The 17,890-nt window shown below is 61.4% G+C and overlaps 1 protein-coding gene across 8 annotated transcripts; it reads right to left on the reverse strand.

Moving 5' to 3' along the window:
* Nucleotides 1-100: 100 nt before the first annotated feature.
* UBTF (upstream binding transcription factor) lies at nucleotides 101-16,212 on the reverse strand. Of its 8 annotated transcripts, none has more exons than XM_084222038.1 (22): nucleotides 16,105-16,212; nucleotides 12,729-12,862; nucleotides 9,655-9,830; nucleotides 9,296-9,379; nucleotides 8,516-8,671; nucleotides 7,764-7,828; nucleotides 7,071-7,191; nucleotides 6,519-6,629; nucleotides 6,101-6,234; nucleotides 5,384-5,525; nucleotides 5,042-5,083; nucleotides 4,202-4,315; nucleotides 3,915-4,070; nucleotides 3,360-3,515; nucleotides 3,035-3,145; nucleotides 2,861-2,949; nucleotides 2,504-2,693; nucleotides 2,204-2,251; nucleotides 1,895-1,963; nucleotides 1,376-1,522; nucleotides 937-1,056; nucleotides 101-568 (listed from the first exon to the last, which is right to left on the reverse strand). In XM_084222038.1, exons 2-22 carry the CDS (start codon nucleotides 12,784-12,786, stop codon nucleotides 455-457), a joined length of 2,403 nt encoding a protein of 800 aa, XP_084078164.1. In that variant the 5' UTR covers nucleotides 12,787-12,862; nucleotides 16,105-16,212; the 3' UTR covers nucleotides 101-454. The 8 variants fall into 8 exon arrangements, with proteins under 8 accessions (XP_084078164.1, XP_084078165.1, XP_084078163.1 ...); XM_084222039.1 differs by lacking the exon at nucleotides 16,105-16,212 and adding an exon at nucleotides 15,680-15,711 and having other exon boundaries at nucleotides 7,083-7,191; XM_084222037.1 differs by lacking the exon at nucleotides 16,105-16,212 and adding an exon at nucleotides 15,680-15,711.
* Between the last annotated feature and the right edge of the window lie 1,678 nt (nucleotides 16,213-17,890).

Below are 17,890 nucleotides of genomic sequence, written 5' to 3' on the forward strand. Positions count from 1 at the left end.
GCCAGGGGATTTTCTTCCCATTTCTGGGTTTTTTAATAAAAAAAAAGGTGGGGGGGGGGTGTTGTTGGTTTGTTTGTTTGTTTGTTTGTTTTCCTGTGTGTTTTTCTTCTCTTTCTAGAAAGTCCAGAGCTGGTAGCGAGGGGGTTATGGGGATAGGGATGGAGAGACACCCCCCTGGAAAGAATGAAATTCCAAAAAAAAAATCGCTTCCCCTCGGGAGTAAAGCGGGGGGCAGGGGTGGGGGGCTCTCTCCTCGCCCCCCAGCCTGGGGGAAGCAGCCCCTGATCCCCCTCCGTAGTGTGAGCTCGGCGGAGGGGTCCCCCCGGCCCCCGCTCCCCGCGCTGGGGGTCCCACGGGGGGGCAGGAGGAAGAGGAGGAAGGATTTTGAGGAGCTGCAGGGGGGATTTGGGACCGAAACCGAGAAACCAAACGACGTTACAAAGAGCTTGGCCGATCAGTTGGAATCGGAGTCGGAGGAGTCCCCCGAGGAGGAGGAGGAACTGCTGCTGCCCTCTGAGTCGTTGTCATCCTCGTCCTCATCATCCTCATCCTCATCATCCTCGTCGTTCTGGGAGGAGGGTGGCAGAGAGGAGGGAGATCAGGGCAGGGTTAGTCCATTGTCACCTCCTTGTCCCCTGCTCACCCTCCCTGCAGGGGTGACCCCCACCCTCCCATCCCTGCCCCCAGGGGTCTGGAGGAGGAGGAGGAGGAGGGACACGGGCAGGAGCCAGGAGTGAGTTAGCGAGGGCTCAGCTCGGGGTGCCGGGGGGACGTGCCGGAGCAGCGCGCGGGGGTCCTGCCCTCACCTCTGCCACTGCCTTGCTACACGATCCGAGGGAGGCTACCCGACCCGCCTCGGGCCTCAGTTTCCCCCCTCTAAAGCCAGGGAAGGAAGAGGCGTGAGCTGAGACCAGCGAGGGGGTGGAAACACCTCACCTGTCCGGTGGCGAGCACAAGGCACGGACACGGTTTCTGCCCCCAGCGCCATCCAGCATAGTCTGATTTCAGTTGCACCGGTGTAAAGCTTTGACTCTGGTGACTTACTCGGCATTCACACTGGCGCAAACGGAGCCGAGACCAGACTCAGTATCTCCACCAGGAAAAAGACAGGAGATTTTTCTCTGCTCACTGGGGGCTCTGCACACCCCCCCGCACCTCTAGGTTCCCGAGGCTGCTCCTGACTACGCCCCGCGGCTGCTCCTCGTGCCCTTCCCGGGAACTCCGGGGGGATCCTGCTCCCCTTCTTCTCCCCACGTCCCCCTGCTTCCCGGGGGGGCTCCTCTGCCACGGATCTATCTGAGCCCGGCTGCAGGTGCCCCCCAGCCCCGGGGGAGGGTGAGGGGGGCCCTGTGCCCTCCCCGTGCCACGGCCTCACCTCGTCCCCGTCCTCGCTCTCCTCCTCGCTGCTGGACTCCGAGGAGTCGCCGCCTTCCTCTGACGAGTCACCGTTGTCATCATCGTCATCCTCATCTTCATCATCATCTTCCTCCTCCTCTTCTTCCTCGTCATCGTCCTCTGACTCCTGTGGGTCAGGAGGGGCTCGGTGAGTACCTGGACCTCCACACCCATGGGTGCAGCTCCCACCCCATCCCTGACAATTCCCCTTTGGGTTCCTCCAGCCATTGAGCAGATCAGGTGATTCCCTACCCCAGACCTCGCTGGGAGCCTTTCCCCATTTACACTGAGAATTGCACCAAAAAGGGTCCCAGAGCAGGTACCGTGGTGAAAATCTGACCTGGATGGGTTCTGAGCAGGGATTTGGGGAAAGTTTATGGTTTTGAGGACAGGGCAGGCAGCTGGAAGCACAAAGGATGCCTCAGACAAGGGGTGTGGGTCCCCCCTGACACACTCCCCAGGGAGGGATGGGTGGCCCCATGGGGCTGTTGTGACTCACCGACTTGGACTGCATCGTTGGCTTCATCTTGGGGTTGGGACCCCGGATCTTCCCTATGCTCTTGCGTTTCTGTGGGAACAAAACAGAGCCTTTTAGGGCTCATGTTCAGCTCCTTCCCAGTGTCCAGCCCAGAGGAAATCCCACTGCTGAGCTGCCATGGGGACAAATCCCCACTGGAGGGGCTCTCTGGAGTGTGACGCGTCCAAACCTCACCCAGGACTGATCCTGCCCAGTCCCAAGCTCCTGGTAACCCCATCCCACTCCCAAACTCCTGGGATCCCAGCACAGCAGTGCCATGTGGATACTCACGTTGGAAATGTGTTCCTTGTATGCAGCCCGCTCCTGGGGCGAGAGGCTCTGTGGGGACAGGGACACAGTCAGGAATAGGAGGGCATGGAACAGAATGGGGGATGGAGCAGGGAAGGGCTCTAGCACAGGGCACAGCCTGGTCACGTATGTAACTTTTATCCTTTAAAGTTACAAAATGTCAAAAAATGGTCCTGAGGTGGTGGTTTCCGGAGGAGGGGTGGGAACAGAGACCATGCCAAACATCATTCCCAAAACCAAGGGATCCCAGTCTCCCACCAGGCGTCGGGATCCAGCACTCACCTTGAGCCAGATGTCGAGGTGCACCTTGTACTGTTTCTGCTGCTCCTCTGCCAGTTTTTTGTAGTGGTCCTTCTGGCCCTGGGAGATGCGCTGCCAGCGGCTGCCGATCTCCACCATGCGCTCCTTCAGCGGGAGGTGGTTCAGCTCCCCGTTGGACAGGAGCTCCTGGGAGAACTTCTGGTAACCGTTCCTGCACGGGAGAGCGCAGGGACCGGGCTGGGACAGGGGGCACAGACAACTCAGGTGCCCGTAACCCCTGTCCAGCCACACCAGGGTCCAACCCACCCTCCCTCCTCTTGTTCCAGGCCCTTCCCACTTGCACAGCCAGACCAAATTTTTCACACCCCCGGTACTCACATTGGGGGTTTCTTCGGCTCTCCCTGGAATTTCATTTTCTTGGTGGAGTTGGTGGAGCACGGAGGGGCCCGCATCTCACTCAGCTCCCTCTGAGCCACAGGAGAGAGAGGGTCAGGGAGAGGGGCAGTGCTGGCTAAGGGACACGGTGAGGGGCAGGACAGGGCAGAGACCCACCTCGTATCGCTTCTGATCCTCCGCTGCCTTCTTGATCCACATCAGCTTCTCTTTCTTCTCCATGTTGTTCCAAGTGGCCTCCATGGCCTTCAGTGCTTTGCCCCGGTCGTTCTGTGGGACAGAACCACCACGATGCATCAGGTGCACCCAAAAACCCTGGGACACTGGGGTGCTGCTGCTGGGGCACTGCTCCCTCTGGGACTCCCATCCTCCCCATGGCTCTCAGCCCAAACCCACATGTGAGAACCAGAGAGAAATTCCTGGGGATTCCTGCTGGTGGGAGTGATGATCACACCTCCAGCCCCTTTCCCAGCCTGCTCCTCACCTTGAAACGAGCCAGGTAGTCCCCGATGACGCTCTGTTGCCAGATCTCCTCAGCAGTTTTGGGAGACTCGGGCAGCTTCCCGCGCTCCTCCTTATCCGAGCCGTGCTTCTTCTCCGACTGTGCCTTCATCGCCGCCTCTCGTGCCTTGTACTTGGCCTGGGCAGGGGGCACGGGGTGAGGGGGCACGGCTGGGACACAGCCCCCAACACCAGAGGGACACTGGAGCTCCCCCAGCACTGCCCCCACAGTAGCACTGACAGCCCCCAACCCCATCTCGGGACTCCCCCCATCAGGAAAATAACCAAAGCCTTAAAACTGAGGTTAAGGCCCCTCTGAGGTTTCTTTATCTGGTGAGTTTTGACCCCCCAGGTGATGAGAGGGGGAGGCACAGCCAGTGCTGACATTGGCACCTGCGTGACAGGTCACTGAGATGCTCCAGGGGATGTCTGTACCCCGTGGTGCAGGACAAGGACAGGAGCACCCCCTGCCCTGCCCGAGATGCCCACAGGAGCAGTGGAGATGGAGATGGAGGAGGAATAGAGCGATTGTACCCACCTTCTTCTTCTCGGAGAGGTCGTTCCACATGCGGGCCAGGAGCCGGGTCAGCTCGCTCTCTGACAGCTCCGGCCGCTCCTCCTGCAGCTGCTTCCGCTTCTCCTCCGAGAAGATGAACATGGCTGAGATCGGCCGCTTGGGCTTTTCTGAGCTGGCCTGAGGGGCACACAGGGCTGTGAGGGGGCGAGCCCATGCAGGGACCACAGCCCCCAAAGCCCCTTGAGACGCACAACCCCATCCCAAGGCTCTGGCAGGTGCTGCCGCATCCCTCCCGGGGCTGCTCCCACCTTGCCGGTCTCTGGTGAGGATTTTTTGGATGCAGGACTCGTTGCCCCTTTCCGGTTGCTGCCCAGCATCTTCTCCTCGCCCAGCACCCGCTGCTGCTCCTCCTCGGGCAGGCTCTGGGTGGCACAGGAGAAGAGACATCGTTAGACAGCCCAGTGCTAATGAGACCTTGAGGCAATTGGGGAATAGGAACTCTGAGGAAGGGGAATTAATATTAATACACTTGGGTATCCTGATCCACATCCTGTCCCAGTCAGGACCAGCATTTGGAACTGCACATGTACAGACTGGGGGTCCCCACGCTGTCACCCCCTATCTGGGCAGCGTCCCTCTCCCCCAGCTCAGCCATTTCTCAGTGAAAGCAGGTGGGCAGGTGCCTGGGTCCAGGCACACCCCTGGGTTTTCCACCCCGTGGCCCTGCAGCCGCAGCCGGGGCTGTGTCACATCCGCCAGGGGACGGGGACGATGCTGGGGTGGCCTCAGTGCAGCTCCCCCGCCCACGCCCCACAAGGGAAGGAAGTGAGAGGCTGCACAGCCACAGCCACTGAACAGCCTCCCCTCCAGCTCCAGTCCTCTGCTCACCCCAGCTCCCCTCCCAGCTGGGGGCCCACCCTCACCTCCCAGTGCCCAACTGGAAGACACCAGGTCAGGCATTAGGACAGACCGAAGGTCAAGGCTGTGTTCAACCACCTGCACAGCACTCACAGCTGGGCCCAGGCACGTTTTGGGGGAGCAGAGAGGGCACCTCCCCATTTGAGTCATCCCAGTCCCTGGGCAGAGTTCCCCATTCCCAAATTTGGGATCTCCAGCACCTGATGGCTGAGCACCCCCTCATCACTCACCTCCAGGAAGCGGAGCAGCTCGATCTCGTAATCTTTCTTTTTCTGGAAGGAGACGGACACATGTGGTTACACAGAGATCCCTCACTCCATCTCTGCCCCCTGCAGCCCCTGACCCAGCCCCAGCCCCTTGGCAACAGCACCCTCCACCTGGACCATCTGTTTGTCCCACACAGGAGACAGGATCAAGGGAGGTGACCGAGGACCTCAGGGAGAATCAGTGATGCACACCAGCACAGGGACTGAGGAAAGGTGAGGGCTTTGTTTCCAGGGATATTTGTAGCCCAGACTCTGCACTGCTGCCCACCTGCTTCTTCCCCTACCTGCCCATCCTCAGCCACTCACCTGGTCACACTTTTTGTGGTAGGCGTCCTTTTCCTTCTGAGAGAGCAGCTTCCACTGCTGGCTGCACAGCACCATCCGCTCTGTGCTGGGCACGTCTTTCATGTTGGCCATCAGCTCTGCACAGTACAGGGAGTAGCTATTCCTGAAAAACCCACGGAGGGACCCAATGTTAGGGAAAACTTGCCCCTGTGCAGCTGGCTCGGTGCAAAAACCTCCCCAAAACCTCCCAGCTAGGTTGCACCAGGCAAGGAAGTAAAGTGCCTGTGTTTTAGGGCAGCTGGGTGCTGGATCACCCCCTAAAAGCCAGAGAGAGTATCACTGTAAACCTCACTCAGATTCTCCCCAAAATGTGTATTTGATGTACACTTAAGGACTGGTTTAAAGGGATCATCACAGAATCATGTAGTCTTTAAGGCTGGAAAAGCCTTCTAAGATCATTAGTCCAACCATGAACTAACACTGCCAAGGCCACCACTAAACCACGTCCTCAAGTGCCACATCCACGCTTTTTGAACACTTCCAGGGATGGTGACTCCACCACTGCCCTGGGCAGCCTGTTCCCAGGCTTGACTGTGAAGAAATGTGTCCTATAAACCTATAAATGTGTCTGTGATCCCAGAAGTTATCTGAGCTTCCCAAGCCCAGCAGAGTCCAGTTTCCTCTCTGGCAAGAACCAGCATCCACTCAGGCCGTGGCTCCAGGAGGGACAGGACTCACGGGGGGGGCTTTGTGGGTCGTCCGTCGAACTTGTCCTTGAGCTGCCGCTCGGCCTTGGTGAGGGTGGAGCGGGTGATTCCCTCCTCGCTGATGTTCAGCTCCGGGTGCTTCTGGATGTAATCCCGCATGATCTCCTGTGGGAACGGAGAGGGGTCAGAGGGGCTGCCACCCCCGCCTGCTGGGCCCGGAGGAGGAGGAGAGAGAAGCCAACCATTGCCCTAATCCTGTGCCTGGGGATGCTGCTGTTTGCCTTGCACACGGCTGGAGAGGCAGGGCTCAGACTCACTAGGGACCTGCCAGGACCTGCCTGAATCCCCACGCTGGCTATCGGGAGAGGCCCCGCAGGGCTGGGATGCAGAGTGGCTCGGAGTGAATGTTGGGACGAGTGTGGAGGGGACCGGGTGAGGCTGCTCCCTACCTCGTACTCCTTCCGCTGTTCCAGGGCCTTATGAATCCATTTCAGCCTCTTTTTATCCGAGAGTTGAGACCACTGCTTGCCCAGCGACTCTTTCACCTCCTTCGTGGTGGCCTGAAAACCCAAAGCCAGAGGTGAGGGCAGAGGGGTAAAATCCAAAAAAAAAAGAGGGATGAAAAAATATGAAAAAATGGCAAAAAAAATGGCGTGGCCTGGTGGGGCCTGACAGCACCCAGCATGGGGTGGCTGGGAGCCGTGGGGGTGTGTGGGAGTGGGGGGCATGGCCAGAGGTGGATGTCTGTGCTGGAATCCTTTCCTGCCCTGACTCAGGCTGTGGTCACCCCTTCCTGGCAAAAAATGGGGGCTGGATCCCTGAGCCTCTTCCAGGTGTGCAGAGCCCCTCCTTACCTCGGTCCAGGCTCCGGGAGCTCCTAGCGGTGTCCTCCATCCCGACCCCCTGAAATGCTTCTCTCCCTTCCCCCTCCTGCCCCCAGCAGCGGGGTCCAGGACCCCCCAGCACTCACACTCGCACTCACTCCCACCCACCGTACTCACATCTGGACGCACTTTCAAGTAGATCTTCTTCTCGTGGTTGTACCACAGCTGCTGGGGGGTCTTGGGCTTTTCGGGGACGTCGGATTTCTTGGCGTTCTGGATGAGATCCGGGTGGTCTTCCCTTCAGCAGGCAGGGAGGTGGGGAAGGGAGAGCGTCAGGGAGGTGGCAGTGGCAAGGAGAGCACCCCTAACCTCACTGCAGGGCAGAGCCTCCATGGGCTCAGGGGCTGGGGGGTCCCCAAAAAGAGCGAGAGGGTTTTAGGAGAGATTTAAGCTTGTCTCTCCTTGGGGAGCATTTGGCTACAGCCATCCCTGGGCTCGGCTGCAATGCTGAAGCTACAGCAGGTCATTGGGAATGCCAAGGATCCACTGGATCACAGCAATCACATCCAAGGGGAAGGTCTGGAGTGACAGGGGGGACACTTCAGCTTTCATCAGTGCTGGTGACAGGGCTCTTGTTCCCACCTCACAGACCCTGACCCCCAGAGCATGGCTGGTCCTCCACTCTCCCCCTCATCCAGTCTCCCAGCTGGAGGGTTGCTCTCAGACACCTTTTCCTTGTTCTCTTTTTGCTGAATTCCCCCTTCTCTTCACGCCAAAAGCCCATCAGTGGGCTCTATGAGCTATGCACAGGAGTGCAATCTGGATCTGCCTGGAGGGGTCTGGGAAATATGGGGAGGGCTGCCTGCTCACCTGAACCTTGCCAAGTTCCTCTCAAACTCCTGCTTCTCTCGCTGGAAGTCCTGGATGTATTTCATCTGGGGACACAAAGCCACCACAGAGGTGGAGAGGGACGTCAGCACCAGGGAACAGGCAGGAAGATAATCCCTACTGACCTGGCTGGGTATCCCACCACCCCAAGAGGGACTCAAGGGCTCCCCAGCCCACGGAATGGTCCTGCAGAGGGTTTCCAGCCTGCCAAAGACTCAGCAGCTGGCATCTCCCCTCTCTGTGTATCCCAGCAGCTCTGGGAAAAGGCACAGCATGACCTTGGGCCTTGGACTTTTCCTGGACACCCCAGAGTTAAAGCTGGGCCCCCCAAAGCCCTGCCCAGGCTCTGGCATCTCCAGGTGGGCAGATCTCTGCTCCCAGCCTCTCCCAGAGCCTGTCCCTGTGTCCCTCACCCGGACAGGGTGGCACAGTGGGGCGTGAGCCTTAACCCCTTTAAACACAGATCCACCCAGTGGCAAAGCCACCATCCAGGTCCGTCGGGAAGAGACGGACCAACGGACAGACGCAACTGGCCTCCACCCCAGGGATCCTGGGAACCAGGACAGGAAAAGCCAAGGAAGTCTTACAGGTCTGACAGGACTAAACAAACACCTGGCTTCTCCCATTGAGAGCCCTAACTGGAGCTCTGCTGGTTTTACTGGAAGAGCTGAGCAGAGCCCAGCACAGAGAGGCACATGGTGGGAAGGGGCTTGCTGAACCCACCCCCCCCATACCTTTTTCTTCTCGGGAAGCTCCTTGTATTTTTTGGACAGGATCTTGGTGAGATCCAGGTTGCTCATTTCGGGGTGAAGCTTGGCGTATTTGGCTCGCTTCTCCATGAAGAAGCGGAAATAGGGAGTCAGGGGCTTCTTGGGGAAGTCGGGGTGTTTCTGGGGAGACAGCAGAGTGGAGGACACTGAGCATGGAGCTGGCAGCACCACTGGGGCACAGCCTAACCCATGGCTCCCCAGACTTGGGGACTGCCTCCATCCATCCCTGCTGGTGATCCAGGCACAGCAGGCAAGGAGGGGGAAACTGCTGGGAATGAGGACTCCCCAAGAAACTACAACATCCCATGGTTGGGAACCTTGGGAGCGGCCTCCAGCCAATCCAGAGCTGTCAGCACAGAGCAAGAGGGGACACTGGGGCAGGAGGAGGGGATGGGACCCAGCTCCCAGGGATGGACCATTGGCTGCCCCAGGGCCACCCAGCTGAAAGCACCCGCAGGCCAGGAATAGGACAGTAGCTCCCAGCCCCTCTGGAGCTAAACTTGGATGCAGGCTGCCAGCAGTACAGCCAGCCATATTAAATGTACCCGGGAGTTGGCCCAGGCCCAGCGCCACAGCCTCCGGAGCCTTGGGCAGCCGGACACCAGGATTAGGGGCACTGAGGTGCCTGCAGGGGCTCCCACAGTGGAGCCACGTGGATCTGAGGTGGCACAGGGACAACAGAACCACATCCTGGGGAAGTGTGAGGTCACCCCTTAGGGATTGAGCCTAATTCCTGCCCAATACCTTGAGCTTTTTGCCTTTGTAAGGATTCTTCACATGCTCTTCAGCGTCCATAATGAGCTCTGTGAGGGTCCGGAATTTCCTCACCTGTGCAGGAAATGAAGAGACAAAGACTTGAATAGGGGACAGGGCAGATCCTCAGCATAGCAGAAAGCCACTGGGTTTTGTAATGCCCCCCCAAAAATGACTGATCTCAGCCCCTCTGAGAGGGTCACAGCTCTGACAGCAGTGGGATAGTGCTGGCACCAATGGCCGAAGGCTCTGGGCACTCAGCTTGGACCATTCCAACGGCCCCAGGAATGTCAGGAGGACACTTGGACCCTGCCACAATGCCCCCAGGAAGCCCCAGTGGTATCAATTACCTCATTAGAGATTTCCATCCACTTCATCTTGCACATCTCCCCTGAGAAGTCCTTGAAAGCCACTTTTTCCCAATCCAGGTGGGACTCAGTGGTTTTGAACTTGCTCCCGTCGTTGGAGGGCAGGTTATTCTTCATGCACTCCAGGAGGGTCAGCATGTCCTCCTGCGACCAGCGGTCTGAGCAGTGAGAAACAGGATCAGCCAAGGGCAGGAAGACTTTTCCCTTCCCTTTCCTTCCCTTCCCAGCAGGACACTGGGACTACAGCTCCCGGCGTGCCGCTCCGGACCGCACGCCAGGACACGTAATCTCCACATGCTGCCTCTCGAGATTAAAGATCAAAGGGACGTGGCTGTTTCCATCACCCTCGAGCAACTTTCTATGGGCCAAAACAATCTGGGCAAAGCTAGAAATTCCACTCGGTGCAAACCAGAGAGACTCGCTCATCCCAGAAAACCATCAGATAAGGGATGGCTCTGCTGCACAGGAGCAGAGGGCTATTTCCTACCCCTGCAGAGTGACATGGGAGCAATGAGCTCTCCAGCCAAGCAGGAAGCAGGGAAACCCACTTTCTAAGTGCATGTGTCCAAAGCAACTGGAAAACCTCAGCATTGCTTTTCCTGCACCTCGGACAGCTTTGTGATCACCTGGGCCCAGCTCCATCATGACCTCTGCCAAGGTCAAAGCTCCCAGACCACAAACTGAGGGGAAGCAGAGCCCCCCTGTCTCACAGAGGGGTCCCTGACAGTGCAGGATCATGTTCATATCACCCCAACATCCCCCAAACTGCTGGGAGGAGCATCCCCAGCTCCCATAGGAACATGCTACTGGAATGGTGGGATTGGCACATGGCAAAGCCAGAGAGCCTGGAGCAACCTGGAGGCCAGGACAGGCAGCAGCACCGTGCTGGGACAGGCAGCAGGCAGGATATCCCAGCCCTGAACGCCTCATCCTGCCCCAACCCTGGGGCTGCTTCCTTGCCAGGGGAATTCCTCCCTGCTCTGAGCTTCCACACCAGCAGGGGAGCACAGCCCAGGGTGCTCTGCAAACATGGGTGGCCCTGGGGAATGCAGCGGGGCCTGGGAGCGGAAGGAAAATTCCCTGGGGATGGGCTGGAGGAGGAGCAGAGCCCGGAGCCACCCGCCCACACAGCCCAGGCTGCCTCATCCCGGGATGGGCACCCGGGATTCCCGCAGCACAGGACTGGCTCACCAAGGCATTCCCTGCCTCACACCTCTGCCAGGTGAAGGCTGAGGTGTTTGGAGCTGCCTACAGGACATGGAGCCCCCCAGAGATGGGGACAGTGTGGCTCATCAAGGATCTGAGTGGAGCATCTCTCCCTCCGTCTCCAGGAATGAAACCAAGCTCCCAGAAATATCCAGCTGCACAGATTTCTCCAGCTGCAGTTCTCCTTCCACTCAAGACTCAACATGAGGAAAACCACCTCCACCTCCTGCCCTTGCAGGGGTTTGGGGAAGGACAATTCCCCTGGATTCCCAAATCCAAGCAAGGGATTTTAAAGGACATATGGAACCTGGGAGCATAGCCAGGATGTCACCCCCCCATCCCATTTCCCCTCCTGGACCTGCCTGGTTGGGGGTCAAGGCAGGAACAGTTTGGGATCCAGCTGGTCCCTACAGTGACCTCATTAGGAATTAATAAGGAGGGAGAAGACAGAAAGAGCCCCCCTGGAAAGCGAGGGCCTGGTGGCTTGGGGTGTGTCCCCATGCTCATGGCTTCATCCCAAAGCACCATGCAGAGGCAAAAGAGATGGGAAACTCCCATTCCCTACAGAGCTGGGGGAGATCAGAGCTGGGGGAGGGAGAACAGAGTCCCAGATTCTGTCTTCCTGTTTTTCCCGTCCACTTTCCAAGCCTCCCAGGCAAGGACCAATGAGGCAGAACAGGGCTGGGAAGCTGGTGCCAGCTTTACTTGCAGAAATCAGGAGGAATTACCAAAAGCAGCACAGCCACAAAAATCCAGAGGGGATGGAGAAGGGGATGAGACACTCCCCAAACCTGCCCCCATCAAGCCCAGTGCCTCAGTTTCCCCCCTCAAATGCAGAAACACCCAGAGACCTTTGGCCCTGCATGAACCCTCCACTGGCACACAGCCGGAATAACCACATCCCAAAGGAAAACATAAAAAAAACCCAGTGGAAACATCCCAAAATCCTCACTGGCAGCAGGGTGGGGACAACAGGGACCCCCACACTCAGCCCTCCATCCCTCTGTTGCCCCTCCCTCAACCTGGGGCATGCTGAGAAACGCTGGAATTGCGGCGCTCACCCACCAGGATGAATGGGGCTGTCTGTGCCCTGGGACCGATTTATCCCGGCTCTCCTGGCACCAGCCGGGCCGGGTCTATATTAGGAAAGCTGCCCCAGTGTAATTAAATCCATCTCAAGTCCCGGAGAAGGACACGTGCTCCAGCTGGGTTCGCTCGAGGCAACAACCCCGACTGCAGCAGGGAAGGAGGAAAATGGGGGGACCTGGCAGGTGTGAGGGGCTGGACGGCGCTCCACAGGTTTGGGGGACCCAGGGGGCTTTTAAGGGTTGGAGTGGCAGAGCCCCGTGAGCTGCCCTAAACAAACATCTCTCTTGTTTCCCTTGTTTTCCTGCCCCTTTTCCAATAAAAGTTGAAGCTCTGATGTCATGCTGGGGTCTGGAAGCTGGAGGCCCAAGGTAACGGCTCAGCTTTTAATGCAGCCCAGATGTGAGCAGGGAGGGCAGCACCTCTGTGCCAGCCCCCCCTTCCCAATCCCCCTGGAACTCCAGTTTCCCCAGGAGCATCCCAGCACCAAGGGGCTGCTGGTGCACTGGAGCATGAATCCATGTGCACGTCTGTGTGTGTTCCCCGTGGGGGATCAGAACACAGAGAGGCAGATTCCCCCCCCACCTCAACCCGCTGGCAGCCGGGATCACGGATCCTCCATCCCTCCTCCCTCTCCATCCCTCCTCCTCTGCCATCCCTCAGAGAAAAGGGGCGCTCTGAGGTTTATTTATTATTATTTTTAAGCGTGGCAGCAGCATTCTTCTGGGAGCACATGCTCAGGGGTGGGGCTGCCGGGGGCTCACCTTGGTTTTTGGGAGCTGTCATTTCCAGGTCTGCAGGGCACTCAGCTTCGCCGTTCATCCTCCACCTGCCTGTGCCCAGCACGGTCCCGCCGGCTCCCTCCTCACCCTCTTCCCGAAATCACTCCCGCACAGCACTGCAAGGAAAGGGAGAAAGAACCCTGCTAGGCATCCCCACCACGATGGGGAGCCCCCAACTCCTAATGGGGAGTGGGGGAAGCTTGATCCACCCATCCTCTCCCTTCCCAGTGAATGAGCGCAGGAATACCCCCTCCCACCCATCCCTGTGAGGTCTGGGGAGAGCTCCAGCAGGGGGGATCCTTCGTGGTGATGTGACCGCCACGTTGGTCAGGGGAGGAGAAAAGGGGTGTGTGGGCAGGGGAGAAGGGTCCAGGGGTTTGTCCCCAGTGTGGGGGTAGGATTTGAGAGTGATCCCAATAAATTCCAGAGGAGACAGGTTCAAGGCGGCTCCCCTGGGGTGGGTGGGATCCAAAAACCTGGGATCAAGAGAAATCTGAGGCAAAAGGGCTCCAAGGGATCCCCTGTAAGGGGTTCACTCCCCCCACTGCAAAATGGGTGTTTCAAAGGAAGGCCCACCACAGATCCAGCAAAATCCTCCCCAGAGGTGGGGACATGCTTGGAGAAGAGAGGGATCCCCCACATCCAAGGGAACGAGGGGGCACATTTGGGGACCTCGGGGGGATTCAGGGGTCTCCCAAGGGAGGAGAACAAGCTGGAGGAGGATATTTCAACAGGGGGGGCTCCAGGGGAAGGATGCCCTCAGACCTCATTAGGAAGGATCTTATGTCTCCATGGGGAAGGATAAGCTAGGGAGGGAGACCCCAAAACTTGGTGGGGTGTGGGGGGGATGGCAGGATGGTAGCCTGGGGGGATCCCCATGGGGGATTCCATGGGGGGAGCCCCTGGAGGGCAGAGCAGGCGGGAGGCCTCAGGGGGATCCCCTGAGGGACAGGCCGCAGGCCTGGGGGTAGCAGGCCCAGGCCTGGGGAGGAGCTGGGCCTGGGGGATGCCAGGGGGCATCCAGGCTTGGGGGGGCCCTGGGGAGGGGGTCCAGGGGCTTCGGGCAGAACCGGGCCCTGGGCCTGAGGGAGGAGCACCCGGGGAGGGCAGGGGGATGGCCCAGGGGTGCAGAAACCCCGGGCTCCAGGCAGGATCCGGGATGGCCCCCGGGGGAGATCAGCTGCGGGAGGGGAATGCGGGAGCACCACGGGGTGCAGGCCCCGCCAGGCCCGGGGGTCGGGCCAGCCCCCGGGGGGGCGGAATGTGGGACCCCCTGAGGAAGATCCGTCCTGGGGGGGCTGCGGGATCACCTGGGGGCGGATGAGGGGCGTGCAGACCCCTCCAGCGTGGGGCCGAGGATCGCCCGGGGCGGGATGAAGCCTGAAGGGATGGGGGGAACCGCTCCAGGCTTGGATCAACCCCCGCGGTGGGCGGACCCAGGACCACCCCCGGGGCCGGCCGAGGGATCGCCGCGGGGTGGGATCAAGCCCAGCCCCCGGGCGGTGTGAAAGCGGGGATCGCCCCGGGGTGGGAGCGGGGGATCGCAACCGGGGGGGGACGTGTGGGGGTGTCGCGAAAGGCGGGATCGCGACAGGGGGAGGGATCCGTGGGATCATGGCGGGGCGGGGCGGTGCGCGCGCACCGGGATCCCCGGGGGGCGCGCGGGGAGGGGGTGCGGGATCCCCCCGCGGGGGAGCCGGGGGGGGACCGGATCCCGCGCCCGGAGGGGGGGAGGAGGAGGAGGAGGAGGAGGAGGCGGGGGAGGAAGGGGCCGGGCCGGCGGGCGGAGGCGGGGAGCCCGCACATGCCCTGCGCCGCCGGCCAGCTCCAGTCTCCTCCTCCACCAGGCAGCAGGAACCGGGTGGGACCGAGCGCGGGCGGCCCCGGCGGCGCCTCCCCCGCCCCCGGTTCCCACCCGGGCGCCAGCGAGCTGAGCCCCCCCCCCCTTTTTTCTTTCCCTCCAACAACACCCGGGCAGACAATGGAAGGCGAGTTCGGGGGGCCGGGGGTACGGAGAGGGGCCGGGGGAACGCGGAGCGCTCCCCCGGCCCCTCTCCGCACCCCCGGCCCCCCGGAGCGATGCGATGCGCTGCTTCATCCCCCCCCTCACCGCATCCCCCCCCGCATCCCCCCATCGTTACCGGCCGCTCTCCGCCGCGGCACACAATGGCCGGGCTGCGCCCGCCTCCGCCCGCCGCTCCTTCCCCTCCACCCGCGGTTATAAAGCCGAGACAAACCCACCTCTCCGGGCTGCTAAGGGGGAGGAGGAGGAGGAGGAGGTGGTGGTGGAAGAAGGAGGGAGGAGGTTGGAGGGGGGGGGGGGTGTGGGGGGGAGCTCTAACCGAGCCGCCGCAGCCCCAACCCCGCCGCCGGAGCCGCTGGGGGAAGAAGAAGAAGGAGAAGGAGAAGAAGGAGGAGGAGGAGGAGGAGGGGGAAGGGGGGGCGGGGATGCCCGGCTGGGGGCGGCCGGGCAGCTGCAGCGAGCCGGGCGAGGGCAGCGCGACCTCCCCGCACCGACCCCCGGGGAGCGGCTCCTACCCGATCCTCCCCCCCTCTCTTTTTCCCCACCGCCGCCCCCTCCTCGCTTTTCCTTTCCTCGTTTTTCCTTTCCTTTCCTCCCTTTCTTACCCCCCTCTTTTCTCTCCGCGACCCCTCCTCGAGCCCGCAAACACCCACCCACCCAGCGGGGGGCTGGAGCCCCGCTCCCGGTCCGGAGGGAAGAAAGGAAGGGAAGGGGGGTGAAAGGCGGAAAAAAAAAAAAAAAAAGAGGGGAAGAAAAAAAAATATAGATAAAAAGAAAATAAGGAGAAAAAAGGGATAAAGAGGGGATACAGCGAGGATAAGGGGAGATGAAGCGCGGGGGGGGGTCGGCCGAGCCCCGGCACGCACCGGCGGAGCGCGGCGCCCAGCTCCCGCCGCGGCGCGGGACTCACCCGGGCTCGGGAAAAACAAGCGGGCAGCGCTGGAAGCCTGCCCCCGAAATCCAGCTGCGGCACCGGGGAGGAGGGAGGGAAGGCGAGCGGGAAGGAGGGAGGGAGCGAGGAGGAGGAGAGGGAAGGGAAGGGAAAAAGGAGGGAGAGAAGGGGGGGGCACACCGGGGCCGCCGAGCCGGGCGCTGCCCCCCGCCCCGAGCCCCAGCGCGGTGCCCCCCGCGGGCGGGCGAGGCGGGCGAGCCCCGGCGGTGGCGGCGGCGGCTTCCTGCCCGCGGGGCCTGCGCGAAACCAGCCTTTCTAAAAAAAAAAAAAATATTCTCTCTTTTATATTTACCTATCTATCTCTCTTTAAAAAAAAAAAAAAATCGCTCCGGTGGGCGCGACCCCCTCCCCGTTCCCGTCGGAGCGGCGGCGGAGCGCCTTACCGAGCCCGGAGCGCGGCGGTGGCGGCGGCGGCAGCGGGAGCCCGGGGAGGAACAAAGCGCCTCCTCCAGCCCCGCCGGCGGAGCGGCGCGGCGGCGAATGGCGAGCCCGGGCGGCGGGCACGGCGCGGCGCGGCGGGGCACGGCGGCGGCGGCTCCCCCGGCGCGGGCACGTACCGGCGGGGCCGCCGCTTTGGGGGGCGGCGGGGGCTCGGGGCTCGCTCGGCGGGGCCGGGGCGGGGGAGCGGCGGTTGAACGGCGGCCAGCTCTGCAGCGCTGGCCCCGGGCGTGGACGCGCTCCAGTCCCCGCAGAGACGATCGCGCTTTCCCCCGCCTCCATGGCGCTGCGTTCGCTCTTCCAATCAGCCGGGCTGAGCGCGCCGGGATCCGCCGGGATCTCCCCGCCAGCCCCGCCGCCCCGCCGCCGCTTTCCGCCGGGTTTTTTATTGCTCTTTGCTTTTGCAACACTGTGGTGAGAAGAAAAAGAGGAGGAGGAGGAGGAGGAAGGAGAAGAGGAGGGAAAGGAGGGGGGGGTGGGGTGGGGGGGGGAAGGGAGGAAGAAAAAAAAAAATCTCCTTACATGTGCAACAATCCTCGGCCGGCGTTTGCATAAAGAAAAAAAAAAAATAGGGGGGAAAAAAGAGAGATGAGGGGAAAAAAAATAAAGAGGGGGAAGCGGGAAGGGGGGGGGGGAGCCGAGCCGGGCCCCCACGGCACGGCGGGGCCGCGCTCCTGCCCGCCCCGCGGCCCCGGGACACGGCGGCGGGGGGGGCTCTGCCCGGCGGGGCGGGCGAGGGGCAGCTTCCTCCCCTCCTCCCTCCCTCCGCTCCCTTTCTCTCCTCTCTCTCTCTCTCTCTCTCTCTCTCTCTCTCTCTTAATTTTTTTTAATGGAATTTCTCCAACTCCACCTTTGTTGTGCTGGGCGTCATTCCCCGCAGCCAATCCCGGCCGGGCAGCGCCTGCACATTCCCGGCCATCTCGGCTGTCGGCACAGTACGGGCCATCCCGGGCTGCTTCCGTGCCACCGGCCAGCCCGGCGGCCTCCGCGGTACCGAACACCTCGCCGGTACCGGCCGCTTCCGTAGCACCGACCGCGCCGGCCCCGCCGCGGCGGCGGCTGCCTGCACGGTGCCGGCTGCCCCTCCGGTCCCGGCAGCTCCCGTGGCACCGGATGCCGCCGCGGCACCGAGTAGCTCGGCCGGCTGCGCTACGGCCGGGCCTCCCCGGCTGCCAGCGCGCTCCGGGCGGCTCCGGTCACCGGGCACGGCCGCTCCAGGCCGGCGCAGCCCCGGCCGTGGCGTGCTCCGGGCAGCTCCGGCCGTGGCGCTGCTCCCGGCCGGGCCGGCTCCGGCAGCCCCGGCGCCACCGGTGCAGCCCGCCCGGGGATGCAGAACGAGCTCTGGGAACGTGCGGTCACCCGGCTCGGTGGGCTGCGCGCATCTCCCGGGCTGACCGCGTGGGGATGGCCGAAATCCGGGGGCTTTTCACGCTTGTTTATATGGAAAAGGACATAAGAAATATAATAATCCCTAAATGTGGGTAACGCACACGCACACAAACACACACCCGGCTGGTTTGGGGTGCGGGGGTAGTGCCTGGCTCTGCAAGTGGCTTATTTGGGCTTTATCCCGAAGGGAAGGATCAGGCAGAGGGAGGGACAGGCGGACAGCCGGCTCCTCCGCCACGTCCTGCCCGAGCTGTGCCAAGCCCGGCCAGGCGGCACTGGCGCCGGGTGGTTAATCCCTCCTGTGAGTGCTTAAAAATAAAAATATATGTATTTATTCTGTCT

The sequence above is a fragment of the Fringilla coelebs genome (genome assembly GCF_963513975.1).
Source record: "Fringilla coelebs genome assembly, chromosome: 27".
Lineage (NCBI taxonomy): Eukaryota > Metazoa > Chordata > Aves > Passeriformes > Fringillidae > Fringilla > Fringilla coelebs.